This window comes from Balaenoptera acutorostrata, chromosome 10 (genome assembly GCF_949987535.1).
Source record: "Balaenoptera acutorostrata chromosome 10, mBalAcu1.1, whole genome shotgun sequence".
Classification (NCBI taxonomy): domain Eukaryota; kingdom Metazoa; phylum Chordata; class Mammalia; order Artiodactyla; family Balaenopteridae; genus Balaenoptera; species Balaenoptera acutorostrata.
The window spans coordinates 33,142,928-33,161,370 of record NC_080073.1 but is presented as its reverse complement, the minus strand read 5'-3'; the positions used below and the strand labels follow the sequence as shown (position 1 = coordinate 33,161,370).

The following is an 18,443-nucleotide window of genomic DNA, read 5'->3' as shown; positions in this document are numbered from 1 at the left end:
CATGGAAGATGGATCAAAAAAGAGTAAGCACATAGTAGGTGCTTAATTAATATTGAATGAATAAAGGTAGAAAGACCAGGTTAAAATTTATTGTGCTTCTCTAACATGACATCAAACCCATCCTATCTAATCCCATTTAATATTGTTCAGTTTGCTATTTAGTGAACCAACTTCCCTCATTCTAGAAGGAAATGTTGCTGGTGCATTAAAAAAAAATCAATTCACCAGTCAAATGTAGCCCTCTAAATGTTGCTATTAAAGTGTCTACTCTTGCAAAAATCAACGTTTTCCTCTTCTGTTCAGAAGGAAGTACATCTGAGCTGCTCTTGTGACTACTGAAAAAGAAAACAAAAATAACGAAGTATAAAGTTAGCCAATGAGGAGTGATCCCCCCTCTTCTGCAACAATGTGAAAAGGTTATTGGAAAACAAGGAGATCACAAGCTGTAACCTTATATTTCCTATGCCCTCTGGTAGTCTCCAAGTTCAAACACATACTAAGCCATAGCTATCTTGATGATGCCAAACTTTCTTCTGCACAGGCCGTGGTACCATCTGCAAAGCATCAACTACTCCGTGAGAAGCCCAGGCTGAAAAACACTGAGATGAGTCATCACCTACCTGATTTTCTTCATGGGAAACCCTCATCTGCTCCTTGAGGACAGACATCCGGGCTGCCTCTTCTTTCCTCAAGACTCTCTCCTTCTTGAGCTCAGGACTCCAGAAAGTCTTAATACTGTTCATGGAAGACCCCAACTTGCTGTCCTTGATGTCTAGCTCTTTCCGGAGGAGGTCATTCTCTCTCTGAAGTTCCTTGAGTTGGGCTTGAAGGTCTAACATTGTGCTATCCCTTACCTGCCTCAACATGGAGGGGACCTGGTGGTGGTGATGATGGGATGAGCTGGTCAGACCGCCATGTTGATCCGTGTATGAAAGGACATCTGTGTGGGAAAGTCCAGCAGAGGCAATATTGGGACTACTCCCCATAGCTGTGACTCGGCCTCCATATACAGCTCGATTTGTGGCCCTTCCCAGAGTCATGGTGCCCTTTGGGTAAGTTGTTGAAGCCACCCCCTCATGATCACTCAGATACATGGGTCCAGACGTAGCATAGGCTGCATTAAGGGACTGGATATTCTCCATGGACAGAGTCTTGCCTGTTCCTCCACCTCCCCCACTACTTGTTCTTCGGTGGCCCAAACGAGGAGACCTTGGCAAACGAGGAGATCTGGAAGGGCTACCTTCCAGATTGGTGATCGTTCTTGCACTTCCATACATTTTTCTTCTATTATGAGGTGCTACAGAAGAGAAGGAATGCTATACTAAGTTGGAGATTAAGCCAATATTTCCACTGTTGGCCAGAATTTTCACTGCATTCTTTTCATAGTCTGTACCAGAAAATGCATCCAATCAGAGATCTGAAAAATGAGAAAAAAAGATAATCAAAAACAAATTTCTTCAGAACTCTGACTGTTAATTGCATTATATTTTTAAAATATATATATAGGTGATAGATTGATGATAATGATAGATGATAGAGTCACACCCATGCTTATTTAAAAATAATAATGACCCCAAACTTTACTTACTACACGTAAACATTTTGTAAACTCCCCCCACCCTGCTCCCAAGCAAGGTGAAAAGTTCTCAGAGCAAAAAAGAAGCTCATTTTTCCTTAGGAAAATGAAGCTCTGCATTTCAGTCTGTGCTAAGTGACAGTTGGAACCTCCAGAAAAATTCACCATAGGATTCCTTATCATAGAGACACTAGCAATAAAATACTCCATCCTAGGGACATGACCCCCATACACAAGTGGCTTGACAGTGACTCTGAGAAGTTGTTGCTTCTTAGGATGTCAAATAATAGTCAAGCAGGCTGTTACTTCCCTCTCCTATAACCATTACAGACACTACTAATCCATCACAGTTCTCTTTCCCACAAAATCCAGAACTCTTCTCAACACAACACTCTAGATGGTTTACCAATCAACTGGTATTGACACATGAGTCGGAACCTATTGGCCATCTTGGAGCTAGAAGAAAAAAGGTGGCTCAACCAACAAATCTCCTATACATATAGCCAGATCCTAAATGCTATCACCAGAGAACATGGCAGTCCTGTCTCTTTCCCCCTTCATACACATCTTTCAGGCTAGTGTTTTGAGAATTTTTTCCAGTTTGGTTGACATAAATATTCATATTAACCACTCTAGAACTGTACAGAAATGGCACAGGGAAACAGTCCCCCATGTCAGAGTTCCTGGTCCCACAACACCTAGAGAAAAGCTCCCTGTCATGGTTACTCAAGTACTTTGGTGCAGATTTACATAGCTAGGGCTACAGGATTGTGATTATCCCTTCAGTGTTAGGATCCAAATGGCCTTAATGGGGTGCATCATGGCCTCCTGCTCTTCCTCTTAGGGTATGTTTAGTGTTCTTTCTTTTTCTTCAGCTTTTAAACACTAAGACCACAGATATTGGAGAGGGGCCAACCGAGGTTCAAATATCCACTCTAACACTGACAAGCTGAGTGACCTTAGGCAAATTATTTAACTGTCACATGCTTCCCTTCTCTAATCAATAAAATGTGGGTAAAATCACCTAACTCAGTATTGTGAGAAATAGGTAAGATGATGCTTTTAAAACACCCAGTTTGGTACCTAGCACAGAATAGTCAATAAATAGTTTTTGTTGGTAGTATCAATAAGTGCATTAATAGCATTATACATCTTTTTTTACCTGCCTATCATTCATTCTCCCTCAGCTCTCCCACCCCACCCCGCCTTTCTGGTAATACTCTCTATTTTTCTTAGAGAAATTGTTCCCAACTCTCTACCCACAATTCATTAGGTTTAGGTGAGGCTGACTCCCTCCATCCTATCCTGGAGGTTGCCCGTGGTGAGAACATGACCCAGTCCTGGCCAATCATCATATTCCATCCACCAGACATGAAAGCTGGTTTAGGGATGGGCATGTAACCCACATTGGTCCCAAAACACTCCCTATCATGACTTTAGCTGGAATAATTGGGAAAGATAAGCTCTTTTTTAGCTAGAATTACTTGATTCAAGATAGAGCTTCTGAGTACTACCATGTGGAAAGTGCTTCCCTGATAATGAAGCTAACACAAAGGAAAGCAGAGCCAAACTTTGAATAGTGTGAAATCAAACTGGGTGACATCACTTGAAACCCTGGATCCAGCAGTCACTGACGCTCCATCTATCCCTAGGCCATTTTAGCTACATATGCCAGGTAGACTGACTACATTAATGGTCTCAATTCTTTACCCTTTCCTGTATCTGGGTCCTTGGCTGTGCCCTCCCAATCTGACTCTGGGTTCAGTCATGTGACTTGCTTTGGCCAATAATGTGATAGCAAATGGGAAGCAAGCAGAGGCCTGAAATAGCACTTGTGTGTTTACCCTCTTGCTCATTTTCTTCTGCCATGGCAATTAGAACATGCCTAGTCTAGCCTGCTGAAAGATGAGAAACATAAAATAGAGTCAAGGTGTCCTAGCCAATAGCCAGCCAACCCCAAGACATTTGAGCAAGCCCAGCCAAGATCAGCAGAACTGCCTAGCAAACAAGCAGCTGACCACAGATGCATGAGTAAGTCCAGCTGAGATCCAGTGAGCCCCATACACTCATAGACTAAATAAATACTTCTGAGTATGTCACTGATGTTTTGTGGTTGGTTGTTGTGCAGCATTACTGAGGCAACAGAAAACTGATACATTCACCCATAAATTTTCTTTTTTGCTACGTGCAATTCGAATTAGGGTATCTGTCATTTATGCCCTAGAGAGTCCTCTATATAGTATGAAGAAATATTTTGCATACAGCTTTCTCCTTTCCCTAAAAAGTCCCTCCAAAGAATTATACACCTGTTCTTAACTAAGGAACTTAGTTTCAAACGTTTATGTCGCTCAAAGCTTAATTTTGTTTTCCTTGAAAATATACAAAAATCATTTTGTATCTAAAATTTTTGCATGAATAATCTGTTCTCTAAAAAAAGTGAGTCAACAGTTCCAACAATAGGAATTCAGTTACAAAAATGATGAGACAGACAGACAGAAAGTGGAATAATGTGACCGTTACATGAATATTTAACGTTATTATGTAATACATATTACATATGTAATATGTAACGAATATTAATCATGAGATGGAAAGATGCTCATGACATACTAGTAGTGGGGGGAAAAAGTAGACTCAAAAACATTTTTATGGTCAATTCACATTGTAAAACACATATACATACACACTAGCTTGCAGAGAAGACTGGAACAACACACATCAAAATGTTAACAGTGATGGGGTTCAAAATGGTTTTCATTTTCTTCCTTTTGTTTATTTGCATGTTCTAAATTTTCTATAATAAAGATCTTTTCCATTGTCTTTTTAGTCTTTATTTATTTCTACTCTGATCTTTGTTATTTTCTTCCTCCTACTAACTTGGGGATTACTTTGTTCTTTTTCTAGTTCCTTGAGGTGCAAAGTTAGGTTATTTTCTGAGACCTTTCTTTTCTCTTAATGTACCTGTTCATCACTATTAACTTAAGAAAATAATTTTTTCCTTCTATAATTCCAATAGTTAAATTAATTGTTATTTTTGCTATGTTTAGAATCTAAGTCCTAGCTAAGCCACCACTTACAGATGTATCTTCCAAGAAGTGATAAAATCTAACTTGTCCTTCTCTCTCTTCTCTTGTGTCTAGAGGCAGACATTTCTGAGGTCCTTAGACAGGTTTGAAGTCCCAATCCGAATTCAGTAAAATTTACACCCACACAGATTTAATCTGCAGTGATATTACCAGCCCAGCTGGCCAAGGCTTTGGAGAATTGCAACAAGGAACAAACAAAAGTGGATTTGCTCCTTCTGGAAATACACACACACGACACACACATGACATATAACATGCACAGATATATTAACTAGCTTGAAATAATGTTTCTTTAAATATTTGCATTCTCCTCTTCTAGGTTTAGTATCGGTAGTTTAGTGTCATCGAATGGATTGAGAAGCTTTCCATTTTTCATATGTTCTGGAACAGTTAGCATAATAAAGACTCTCTATTCCTGAAATGTTTGGTAGAACATACCCATAAAATTAAATGGGCTTAGTTGTTGATTATCTTTTCACTTTTTACTATGTTTACTGATCTATTCAGATTTGCTGCCTATTTTGTGTCAATGATCATTAAAATGTTTCTTGAGAAACAGTCTGTTCCATTGAGATTTTTCAGTCTTCCTGGTATTGCTCTGTATAACTTTTCCTTCAAATTTTTAAAATCTCTTCAAGTTATGTCTCCATCTCATTCCTAATGCTGTTTGTATTTTTCTGTTTCTCTTGATGACAATATGACAAATTCTTGTCTATTTTTTAGTGTTTTAAAGATACATTTTTTTCTGTTTTACTGATACATTTTACTACAGTTTGTCTTCCATTTTATCAATATCTCTTTATCCTTAATAATTTCTATTTCCTTTGTGTTTAGTTACATTTGCCATTTTGCAGTAAAGGTTCATTTATCATCAATCATATTTTCTGATGAATGCATGTAAGATTACATACACTGGCTGCATATGTTTTATGTATAGAACTCTTCTGTAAACAGCTTTTCTTTTGAAATTTTTTCTACCCCAGGGAATATTCAGGATATATTTAAATGTCAAAGTAGATAGAAGTTTTTGGCTAAAACTTTGTAGTCCTAATGTTATGGCACTGGGATCATAGAACATAATACATATATCTTCTAATCTTTGAAATTTGTCAAGACTTTCTCAATGGCCCAATAAGTGATTAAAACAACTAATAGATGATACAGAAAATTTTTAAATTCATATATGTGTACAGAAGAAAATGAAAACACTCTCAATTTTGTCACTCATAGACAACCTCTGTTAAAAAGTTGATGTCGTTGCTTCCAATTCCTTTTAACTGCGTGTGTATGTATAATTTTAGACAAAATCCTTATTATATTCCATATAAAGTCTTGTACTATCTTTTTCCTCAATGTTTTATTCTTAACATCTTTTTCCACTTAACATTAATGCCATAAGATATTTTGATAGAACATGATTTTTAATGGCCATCATAAGTCTCCAAAGATGGCCACCAAAATTCCTCCCCTTCCTGTACACATTTGTCTCTCCTTCCATTAAGAAATGGATTCTATTTCCCTTCTACTTGAATCTGGGCTGGCTTCATGACAGCTTTGACCAACAGATGCTACAGAAGTGACACTGTTCCAGCTCTGGGCCTAGGCTTGAAGAGGCCTAGCAGCTTCTGTTTTTGCTCTCTTAAAAACCAGAGATGTAAGGTTCAAGCTATCCTGCTGGAAAGAGAAACCACACAGAAAGGCCCTAGAAGATGAGATACTACATGGAGAGAGAGAGACCATGAGAAGGAGAACTGAAGTATCCTAGCCAACAGCCAGCACTAAGATGCCAGACTGGTAAGACAAGCCATCTTGGACCTCAGCGCAGCCCAGCCCAGCTGCCATCTGAAATCAGCTGCATGAGTGACAGTCAACGTTATGTGTAACATGAAGGACCACCCAATCAACCCACATAGTGATGGAAAATAATAAATTGTAGTTTAAAGCCTCCTGAGTTTGGAGGATTTGGGTTGTTGTTGTTACGTAGCAAAAGAACTGAAACAGTCACTTAATGTTTCATTGAATGGCTATCTAATCATTTCCTCAACCAATCACCTATTATGGGACACTTAGGTAATTTCTTTTTAAAATAAAATTATCATAATTAATATTCTGATTGATAAAGCTTTGTATACATCTCGTTACTTCCCTAGGATTAAGTTCTAGAAGTAAAATTTTGAAATTTAAAGGCTCTTGATACCCACTATCAAAATTCCCCTCAGAAATGTTGACACTCACCTCACCCTTGGCTGTTTTTCCTCCACAGCCTCTAGTCTTTTCTCTCAACATAACCAAGAATCCACCATCTTCTCCTGAAGCTACTAAAAATCTCTGAATTAACCAACTCAGGATCACAGCGTATTCAGTAAATACACCTTAAGAAGTATTTATTAAATACCAATAGTGTGCTACACCAGCTCTGCTTTAGGCCACTGCTTCCTCAACAGTTCGTAAATGTTCAAATAAACAAGGCTTAATGGGGTTTTGATTTTACACCTAGATATCTCAGAGACTTTAGGACACTAAGGTGTATTGTGACTGTTCCAAAATTCAGTATATAAGGTAGCTTTTCCCAAATTTATTTGACAAGAGAACCCCTTTTCCCTTTGGAATACCTGAAAACTTTTCACGGAACACTCAACTTTATTCATGTAATAATTATATTTTAAGCATCAGCTTAATTCCCAGTCTTGAAAGTTGGGGATAAAGCAGTGATTAAGATAGACACAGCTTCTGTCTATGGGAAGTTTACCCACTAGAATAGACTTTCTCAGAGTTTTCTTCATCTCAGATCTAACACAGTTTGAGGGGAAGATGATTATGGGAACTACAATCTGCTTTAAGGGCAGGGACGTGAAACTGACCCAAAAGACTCAGAAATGAGTCTTTCAAGAAATACAGAAGATCAAACTAATGACTGTTTGGAGTTTTGACCCTCTAGGACAAGAAATAAATATAATTCTGTATTTATTTTTTCAAACACTCAACAAAGAAGCTAGAATGTCAAAAGGAACACAAGTCAATCGTCAGCAGGCTGTGTATCTAAGAAGTGAGGAAACAGGTTGATGTTTCTTACTCCAAGGTCACAACAGACAAGAGGTATTATGTATAATTCCACATAACATCAAACCAAATAGGAACTCCAGAGAACATCAAAACGGTAACAATAATTTCTTTACCCTTATACATCTGCTTCTTAACAGTAAATTTTAATTAGCAACCTAGGCCCAACCCTTTATTTTGGAATTAGTCTCTTCCACCAAATTTACAAAGAGCAGGGATGGTTTCCTGGAACAATTTCACCCCGAAAGCAGAAGCACATAGAGTGATGTCGATTTCACAAATGAAAAGGCTCAGTTGACAAGGTAAAGCAAAGGCGAGCTCCCATGGTTAACAAGTCCTCCTAAGTCTTGTGATTCCTTCCTGTTCTACTGAGTCACTCCCAAACCCCCCACCCCAGATGTGTTTAAGTCTCCTGATATATTTTTAGGTACTTGTTTTGACACTCAGGTTTTTTTAGTTGTTGTCTCCTAATTCTCATCCATCCTGATTTGTTTTTTTTTCTTAGTTCTATAAAATGAATCTCTGAGAAAGAGCAAGAAGATCAACTTTATTCACCAATCAATAATGCAATGACTCTTATTTCCCATTACTGACTTCAAGAAGACCATTTCTATGCTTCTCCACCCACCTATAAATACATTATACGAAGTGAGGTAGCAGTTAAGATCTTATTGTTTTAATTATTATTATGAAGCCAAGATAGGCTCAATCATTGAGCTTTCTCATAAACCCTTACAAACACCTGCTTTCTTATATATTTGTGAGGTACAGTCTTAAGAAAGATAAATTATTAATTAGGTTAAGCTGTGCACAGAAACAGACAAATATGGCTGAATATAACACCAAAGAAATTAACTACACATCTTTAAACCACCTTGTAAATAAAATTTGAAGTCCAAGGGTAGGTTCCATTTAAGGTTCAAACACAAAATAAAATTAAAAATCTTATAGGTTTTATGAACCTATATGAATACTTTCTCTAATTACATATGGATTCATAAGTAAAATAAACACTCATTCACTCACTCTTAAAAGGTTTAAGGACTCTTGAACTGTAGCTCAGGGGGAAAAAAGGTGGAAAGAGCCTTGATTCCTGTCTACCTCAAGTATCTCAGACTATCGTGGTCTGGAATGGTCTATTTTAAGAAAAAAGCACTTCCTGCTCTCTGCTCTAAAGTAGGTTAAGTTTATTTCCACAGATCTCAGCCTCAGCCCATCACCTGAGCCCTGCTGACAGACTATGTGAGCTGAGATCATCGCTATCTCCCAAGATTTAGCCCAACTTAACATATCTTTTTTTTTCTATTGGCATCCCTAACTTTTAAAATATTTTGTGTCAGAGATTACAGTTAATTCTAAAGCCTTTCTAGAGGAAGACATGGTGTAGAACAGATCTTAAGCAAGAAGTGGTTGCCCAGGAGCCAGATGCTGCCTACATTTGTGTGGTATTATGGCTAGCACAGTGTTCTTTAGAATTTTGATCTAGTTGCCAACATAGAGACAGCCCTTTCACATAAAAATCCAGACTCTGGCTTCTCCAGAAAAATCTGAAAATCTGACAATGTCAAGCCCACTTCCCTACATGGCAACGACTGGTCAGAACCAACCAGCAGCTGCCCCTTAGAGAAAGGGAATGCATCCTCCACATTGGGCACAGCCCCCTCCATTCCCTATTACCTTTTAACAGTCTGATTCCCTCTTTTCATGTTTGTCCCTAAAGGCATTTAAATTTTACTACTTCTACTCATATAAAAGATCTTAAATAAAAATTTGCTCTCCTTTACCACCTACTTCAAGTCCGTCACCAAATCCTATCAATTCTACCTCCAAAATCTCTCTCGATCTGTTTGTTCCTTGTTTCCACTTCTACTATCACCACCCTATTGCACCAGCAAGACTTGCCTAAGCTATCCCATATCCTCCTAAAGCATCTCCACTTTCTAATCCTCCTCCATTCTATTTCTCACACACCAGCCAAACTAAATATTTTAAGGAACAACTCTGATCACAGAATGTCTCCCCTTACCCACTTAAAACCCTTCAAAGTTTCCCAGTGCTCTTTGGACAAAGACCAAAATCCTTCCTGTGGTCTGAGGCCAAACAGGATCTTGTTCCAGCATCCTCTCTTGCTGCTTTCTTCACAGACTGCCTGGGTCTTCTTTCTGTTGCTCAAGCTCATCAAGTCTCTTCCTGTCTCAGAGCCTTCATATGTACTGTTCTCTTTGCAAGGCTAATTCCCCTTCATCTTTTAGATCACAGCATCTGACAGCATATCCTCCACAAGGTCTATCCCATCCAAATCAAGTCTCTCAGCTATGCTGTCTCAAAGCATAATGCTTTTTCTTATAATATGAAAGACACAGTATTTTTTGTTTTATAAGAGAAGCTGCGCATTCTGCAACTAAAGATCCTGCACAAGGCAACGAAGATCTCGCGTGCCACAACTAAGACCTGGAGCAGCCAAATAAATAAATAACTATTTTTTTAAAAAAAGAGAAGCTGACTTTATCACCCTGCGAGGGTTGTCTAAGTGTCTCTCCTGTTTAGGCTAAATAGGGTGACCAAGTAGCCTGGATCCACTAGGTAAGGTGTAAGAAAGCCTTTTGTAACCCAATCAAGGCTGCCCCTCCTCAGATTCTTGGTTTGAAAAAAAAAAAAAGGAAACCATCAAGAAGAGGAATGGATACGCACAAAAGATTCTGGAGCCTTCAGGGAAGAAAGTCGTTGACACCCCAGTCATGATGCCCAGGATTCAGAGTAAATGAGATCTGTGGGAGGAGATGAATATGGTTGCAGACAAGACTAGAGTTTCCAGAAATAATTACTTCAAGATAAGAGGGAGGGCTTCCCTGGTGGCGCAGTGGTTGAGAATCTGCCTGCTAATGCAGGGAACACGGGTTCGAGCCCTGGTCTGGGAAGATCTCACATGCCGCGGAGCAACTAGGCCCGTGAGCCACAACTACTGAGCCTGCGCGTCTGGAGCCTGTGCTCCGCAACAAGAGAGGCCGCGATAGTGAGAGGCCCGCACACCGCGATGAAGAGTGGCCCCCGCTTGCCGCAACTAGAGAAAGCCCTCGCACAGAAACGAAGACCCGACACAGCCAAAAATAAATAAATAAAATTAAAAATTAAAAAAAAAAAAAAAAAAGATAAGAGGGAGTCCAGGTTGGTGACTGGGATTCAAGACAAGTGACCCAGGAGCCGTGGAGAAGCTTGTATGGACAAAGCATGCAGGCAAGGCAGGAAGCTCCTAGAGGCCCTGCCATGCCAAGTGGAGCCTGTGCAGTGGGGCACAACGCTGTGCATGGGGTAGGGCTGTAACTCATGAGGAGATCCACGTATCCTAGTAGGGTTCCCCACAGAAGACAATGTGACAAGGATTGGGGTGCAGCTGGTTCATTTAGAAGGTAATCCCAGGAAGTACTGAAGGGAGAGTTTGGTACTAAGGCAAGGAAGTGAAGGAAGTGAAGATAGGGTACATTTTCAAGGAAATTTCTGCTGTGGACAACTGGGCTCAGTCCTGCTGAAGGAGTTCTGGGAGGCAGTGTAGAACCTGCCTCATAGGTGCACCTCGGTAAAGGCAAGGGACCCGTTCATCATTGGCAGAGGGCTGCTCCCCTGGCACTTCCAGCCTGTGCTACATGGACACCAAGAAAAAGTCCTCATATTCCAATACAGGCCATGAGTGCTGAGACAGCACCTGCTGCACCACGCATGGCACACCAGTGGCTGAGCTTGGCCACTGGGAGACTGGATTGGCCTTCTCTTGTGGGACCATATAGTGGGGACCACAGAGGGACCCACAGCATCTTTCATCTGAGGAAGACCAGACTCAACAGAAACACCTTGTGGCACAAAGATGAAATCATGTGGTGTAACTGTTGGACAGGACATCTCTGGGCTTGGGTGTGGGATCTATACCCATATCCCCCTCACTTTAGGGCAGTGAAATCCTGGGGTAGGGGTCAGGCAGGGAGACGGGGAGAAGTGGAGAAAGACGGGAGGAGCCCTAGTGGAAAGACCTAGAACTTCCAGCTAAGTGGCAGGTGGGTTCCAGCATTCTTGGTTTAATTTGGACAAGTGAAACTTGAAGTAAGGTTTCTGAGTCATCCATATATGACCCAAAAGCACTTCCACACATTATAATTCCATATTAATTTGTGTGATTACTTGTTGGGGTCTCTCTTCCTTCCTACTTTAAACCCTTACACTGTACCCCAGGGCTTAACTTTTGTTCTAACATATATGGGGCCCAGGGCTAGAGTACAAATAGAGGCCCAAGTACCACATGTCTATATATTTTACAGTTATAAATCGAGGTAACAAACTGGTAAATAAAATGCATTTTATCTTCCTACCCTGACAAATATAAAGATGTAGAAGGTGAGGTGTGAATTTTGAACTTAAAATTCCTGGACTCTTCAGAGCTCTGGTCAAAACATGGTGGCAAGAGGCAGGCCTTCCCCCAACCAACATCCTTCTCTCCCCGCTCCTGGCTCAACCACACCCCAGGGGCCTCACATATGTGAACTCCGCAGCCTGCACACTAAGCTAGCTCTGTCTACACCAGGGGCCAGCAAACTTTTTCTAAAAAAGACCAGATAGTAAATATTTTAGGCTTTGTGGGCTATTTGGTATCTGTAACAACTACTCACTCTGCCACTTCAGCACAAAAGTAGCCATAGACAATTTATAACCAAATGAGTGTGGGTGTGTTCCAATAAAACTTTATTTATAAAAACAGGTGTTAGGCGGACTTAGCCCAAAGGCAGTAGTTTCCTGACACCTGATCTATACTTTCACAAATAGGTACCCCTCAGCAACTCTATGCCTAACGGTGTGCACAGTGGCAGCATGGTTTGTCCTCAGGACAGACTTGGCAAAGAAGCCCAAGCTTCTTGGAAGCACCTTGGAACACCACTCAGGATCACTTAAGCAGGGAGGTCCCAGGCCTGTTGGTCCCGCAGACTCCCCCTCCCCCATGGGGAAGGTGCAGGCAGAGGAGGGCCAGAGTGGGCCCTCTAAAGCCTCAGGTCCTGTGCAGGTACTCTTCCTGCCCAGAGCTAAGGGTACACAGGAGATACATAAAACAGTTTTTGAATATTTGAAAGAATATATGTAATATTACGACATTTTCATCATATGATTGAAATTACTTCCATGGCATTTAACGCAATAATTTTGTAATTGTAGCCAGAGAGGTGATACAAAGTGTTTTAAAAAAGGAAAGAGGGGACCTCAATATCAGACCTGGTTGGAGTCATATCTCTAACTTCTTAATGTGTAGCCTTAAGCAAATTACTTCACTCCTCCAATCCTCACTTTTCTCATTTGTAAAATGAGTATAATTGTGGTACTTTCCACAGTGATTTGGAAAAGATTAAATAAGACAATAGAAGAAAAGTAATTAGTACAATGCCCAGCACACAGCTAATGCTCAGTAAAAGCTGACTTTAATAAGCCCAAGGCTACCAGAACAGGGCACAGTGGTTTTAAACCTGAAAGTTGTCTTAGAACTCTCTCAGTCCATTAAGCTTGCTTTGTCAGACTCCTGAGTCAAACTCAGCCCTCTATTCAAAATGCTCAAGACATCAACCATTTTTTAAAACTGGAAAGAAAAATAGACATTTTCCCATTGTCTGCAGGCTACAATATCATACATATATAGGTATTGAAAGTCCTAATAATAAGCCATTTCCTCTTTAAATACCACAATGATATGAATCAGGGGGGAAAAAGTCCAGCTTCAGGTAGCAGAGATTTTCAAAAATGCTTTTCCATCATTCTCCAAGAAGCTCTCTGCAACTTAAACATACTCACCCACACATCACTACTCTCTCCTTTAGTCCCCCCAAACTCATTTTATAATTACTGTTTTCCATGTGCAGATTTAGCATGATTACATGTTCAGCTGCCTTGGCTATATTTTATGGTAAGGTGCTTAAGTGAAGAGGCTGACTATATCTTATACTGCAAGGTAAGGACTCTGTACACCAAGTATTAGTTAATTGTACTTTCCATTGACAACTTCTGTTTTAATTTCAAACACTATCAGTTTATTCTAAGGGATTAAATTTAAAATCTGAAGCACCTAAAAACTTTTGTTAAAGGAATACACCACTAGCTACTGCACAGCTAAATCCACACATTTAAAATACAACAAAGTGCCAAACAACAACCAGTAAAAGTAAAAAAATAATTTGAGATGCTAAATCAAAATTTTTTTTAATTATGGTTAATATAATATGCTGATTATAACAACATTATTCACTGCCTCATAAAGTTTCATAAATGTAACAAATTAAGCTAGTTGCTATGAACAGATAAATAAGGTTTTTGATTCGTTTTTGAAACATCTGTGCATTTCCTTTAATCCGCAAACGTAAAACGTCAATTGGCAAAGCTCTAGCTATAGTGTACTTACAAAACAAATTCAGGAATTATTGGGTCTTACACTAAAAAAATCCTCAATCTGTCAACTAACAGATGTTTCAGAGAAAATGATAGAAAGGTAGAAGAATAACAACTCTACCCCTTTGCCCCTAAAACTCCAATCACACAAAATTTTTCTACATTTAAAATCAACACGTAAGGATTATGTCTAAATAGCCCTTTACTAGAAAAGAATATACACATAATCATATACACAAGGAAAAATTTTAGCAAAGATTGTAAGCTGGGGCTTCCCTGGTGGCACAGTGGTTAAGAATCCACCTGCCAACGCAGGGGACACAGGTTCGAGCCCTGGTCTGGGAAGATCCCACATGCCACGGAGAAACTAAGCCCATGCGCCAAAACTACTGTGCCTGCGCTCTAGAGCCCGTGAGCCACAGCTACTGAGCCTGAGAGCCACAACTACTGAAGCCCGCGCACCTAGAGCTCGTGCTCCGCAACAAGAGAAGCCACCGCAATGAGAAGCCCGCTCACCGCAACCAAGAGTAGGCCCTGCTCACTGCAACTAGAGAAAGCCCACATGCAGCAATGAAGACCCAAGGCAGCCAAAAATAAATAAATAAATAATAAATAAATTTATTTTTAAAAAAAAGATTGTAAGCTATTCCAAAAAAGAAACACACACACACACACAATCAATAATAAGGGAAGGGAAATGGCTTAAATGTGCAAATGAGACAAGCATTCATCTATGTATTCTGTAAAGAAGATAAAGAATAAATGTTATATCCTAACTCTGGGGTCTCTGAAAAATATGACTGATCATCATGGAGGAGTCACATGAGACTTTAGCAAGGGCCAGGTTCAGGATGCTGAATAGTATTCAGTAATCACTCTAAAAACTGAAATTATAGTGAATAAGAGTCAATAACTACATTAAGTCATCAAGTAACTGAATTAAACCTCTTAGTGCATGGATAAGTGTAGGCTTATCCAACAAAATATATTAAAAGGGAAATTATGGGACATGGTTTAAATCTATTCAACAAATATTTCGAGAACAAATCTGTAGTATTGTTTCTGACCTTCCAGGGACTCAAATTCCTCCATTTCAAAGGAAAACAATAGCCCCTTTATTCAGGTTTACACAAGCAACTCCAGCTATTGTGCATGGCTACCAGGTATTGTGAACATTGGAAATAGATGAGACCCTTTCTGGTAGTAATAGGGTGTGGTCTCAGATGGAGAAAGTCCTATAAAAGAAAGACAGAGTAGTACCAGAGAGAGAAAATCCAGTTTTTTAACCTGAGCAAAAACTAAGGAGGAGGGGGGCAGATCCACAGTCCCATATATTAGAGAATTTACAAGCCTCGTGAGAAATTAAGGTTGTTTTTATTTCAATAATCTGAAAACAAATAATGTAAGGACATTTTTGATCATCATGGCAGCCATGCCCATTGAGTTTGAGCAACAAGCTGTACCCTAAGGAATCACTATGCATCAAAGGGAAAGAAAAAAAGATGGACCTGGGAATCTAAATGATGTGTTCTCACCCAGTGAAAGGTAAGGGACGTCAAGCTCCTCAGCATGAAGCAAAGTTTTGCACAAGTTGAATATTGTGAATATGGTGGGAGAATTGAGTCATCACCCAGCACACAGCAGGGTAGACGATCTGACTGCCAAAGAACCGGCCCAGAATACTTGGCATCATATTCCAGTTACAAGCAGCAATTTAGTTAATGTGGTTAAATTAATGTTATTAATTTGAATTAGTTATACGATGTGTACTTAATTTCTAAATTGATTTAAGTTTTATAAAGGTGTAGGAGCTTAAAAAAAAAAAACCTCACCAGCTTTATGTTTATACAGTTAAAAGTATCATTCCAATAACAATAATTTAAGCATACCTGGGGTTCTATGAGAAATTATCTTCTTTAAAAGGGAATCTCATCTAACTCTGAGAAACCTTGGTTAAGTGATTAAACATATACTAGGTTTGAGTCCTGAAACTCACATTTTTTTATCTGTTTAACCTTGAGCTAGCTAACAAATCTCTCTGAGCCTTAGTAAGTACCTCAGTAAGTTAACAATGGCCTCAGGAGTAACAATAGCTATTTCACAAAAATAAGGCGAGTCATGACTAAATCAAAGAAAGTGTAAGTGCTCAGCACAGTGCCTGAGGCGTGATAAATACTCAGTACAACAACCCTCATCATCAATATTAACTACAGACACACCGTATTATTTTCTTAAAGGATGATCATCATGTTGTTAATAATTAGTCCTTTGTTCCCTATTAATTTCACAAGACTATAAAAGGCATTCAAATTCTGAGTCTCAATGTTTCCTTCAAACTCTATGATTAGTTCTTGAAAGACAGTAACGACTGAATTATTAGGAATAATAATACTAGCTACATGGGTGGTTTTACATGGATCCCAGGAAGAGAACTAGTCCCTTAAGTACAATATGTGTCTTCCTTATGAGTAAAAGGAGAAAAACAATATTAAACATGTTGCAATGAATCTAAAAAGATTAGATGGTTAAAAAGGTTGCTAAGCAATTTGCACATGAGAGCACAATTTTAGCCAGTGCAGTAAATTGCCTCATTTGTTCAAAATATTCACTGTCCCTCTGTAGTCAGCTCATCCCTATAGTCTCTCCCTCCCATAAGAGGAGAATCCTTCCTGCCCCACTGTCATAAGGCTTGGCCATGTGACTTGTTTTTGCAGAATGCAATGTGAGCTGAAGCAACACACGCCATATCCAAACAGAAGCTATAAGAGGCATCTTGTGAGTAAACCATAGTTGTTTTCTTCTCTGCCATGAGAATGGCTCATCCAAGGAAGGGATGACTCCTTCAGCCTGAGTGCCAGAATAAAGACAAGGTGGAATAGAGCCATGCACAACCCATGAGAGAGAAGGAGGCCACTGAGCTCTGGAGTTGTTATCTCAGCATACCCTAGCAATACTTGACTAATACACCCAGCTCCCACAAATGTAGTACTAAAACAAAATATTTAACATTTAGGTTAAAATATAGGGCAGCATTTTCTCACTGACTGATCTCTCATTTTTTTTCTTCTTTTGCCACAACACCAATCTAGGTAATGTCATCCTTTCAGGGACAAAATATCTCGTGTTAGGTTTCTAGATAAATGCAAATCACTTGTAAATGATGTCTTTTCAGACACAGATACACATAACCAACCATTTTAACTGCCTCCAAATGTATTCTCTTTATCATTCCTGGGCCCTAATTTCTTTCCTAACAAATAGCTGCTTCTGATGCTTGGACATCAAGATGAAGACAATCGTCAGAAAAGCTCATAGAGGGATAACCCCTGCTGAGATGACATATCAATAGTTGCACAAACAGCTCAAGTGAACGCCAGGAAGCATCAATGGGCGTGGGCTGGAACTCATGACTCCAGTGGTCAGCACATGTGTGAGTGCCTGTCCTGGAGCACAGCCCCATGAACAGTCCAGTCGTGCCCGGCCCAAGCATGCCTCACCACAGGGTGTCAGGAGAAAGGGAACCCATACGTCTGCTACGTGTGATTCCATCTTACAGTGGCTCTGTGAGTTCCAGATTGCTCCACGTGATGCCACTGTCTTCCCTGGAGCCTTTTGCAAAACAGATGATTCAACCCTGATAGGTCCTTGAAGGCAATAACCACGTCTCATTCATCTTCAAATCTCAGTACTGTAGTACTCAGTGTAGAGCAGTTAAAAGCATGGGCTTTGAGGCAAGATTCAAATCCTAGCTTCTCTATTTACTTGGGTAAAGACCATGTGAGGAAATGCTCTTAAGTGTCCTACTAATGTCCCTCTGACTTGAACATTTTAGAGTGCCCCAAAGGAGTTCACACTGCCAGTATCAGCATCTCTGCTGAGGATTTCTTTTGAACCTTGGAAAACTACTCTGCTTTTGCAAGGTGGGGGATGGAACTGCCAGGGAATTAACCATTCTCAAAAACAACGGACAGAAATATGGATACACCAATGTTCATAGATGCATTATTCACAATAGCAAAAATGTAGAAACAAACCAAATGTCCATCAGCGGATGAATGGATAAACAAAATGTGGTATATAAATACAACGGAATATCATTCATCCGTAAAAAGGAAGGAAACTCTGATGCATGCTACATCATGGATGAATCTTGAAACCATTATGCTAAGAGATGTAAGCCAGACACAAAAGGACAAATATTGTAATGATTCCACTCGTATAAGGTACCTAGAATAATCAAATTCATAGAGACGGAAAGTAGAATAGAGGTTGTCAAGGGCTGGGGGCAGGAGGGAATGGGGAGTCATTGT

General features: G+C 39.7%; 1 protein-coding gene across 4 annotated transcripts in view; it reads right to left on the bottom strand.

The window, feature by feature from the left end:
* Positions 1-18,443, bottom strand: part of ERC2 (ELKS/RAB6-interacting/CAST family member 2) — a 974,163-nt gene that overhangs the window by 942,078 nt on the left and 13,642 nt on the right. For all 4 annotated transcript variants that reach the window (XM_057555674.1, XM_057555676.1, XM_057555675.1 and 1 more), the window contains exon 2: positions 621-1,417. In XM_057555674.1, coding sequence (XP_057411657.1) covers positions 621-1,277 — 657 coding nt within the window. In that variant the 5' untranslated portion in view covers positions 1,278-1,417. The remainder of the gene's footprint in view (positions 1-620; positions 1,418-18,443) is intronic.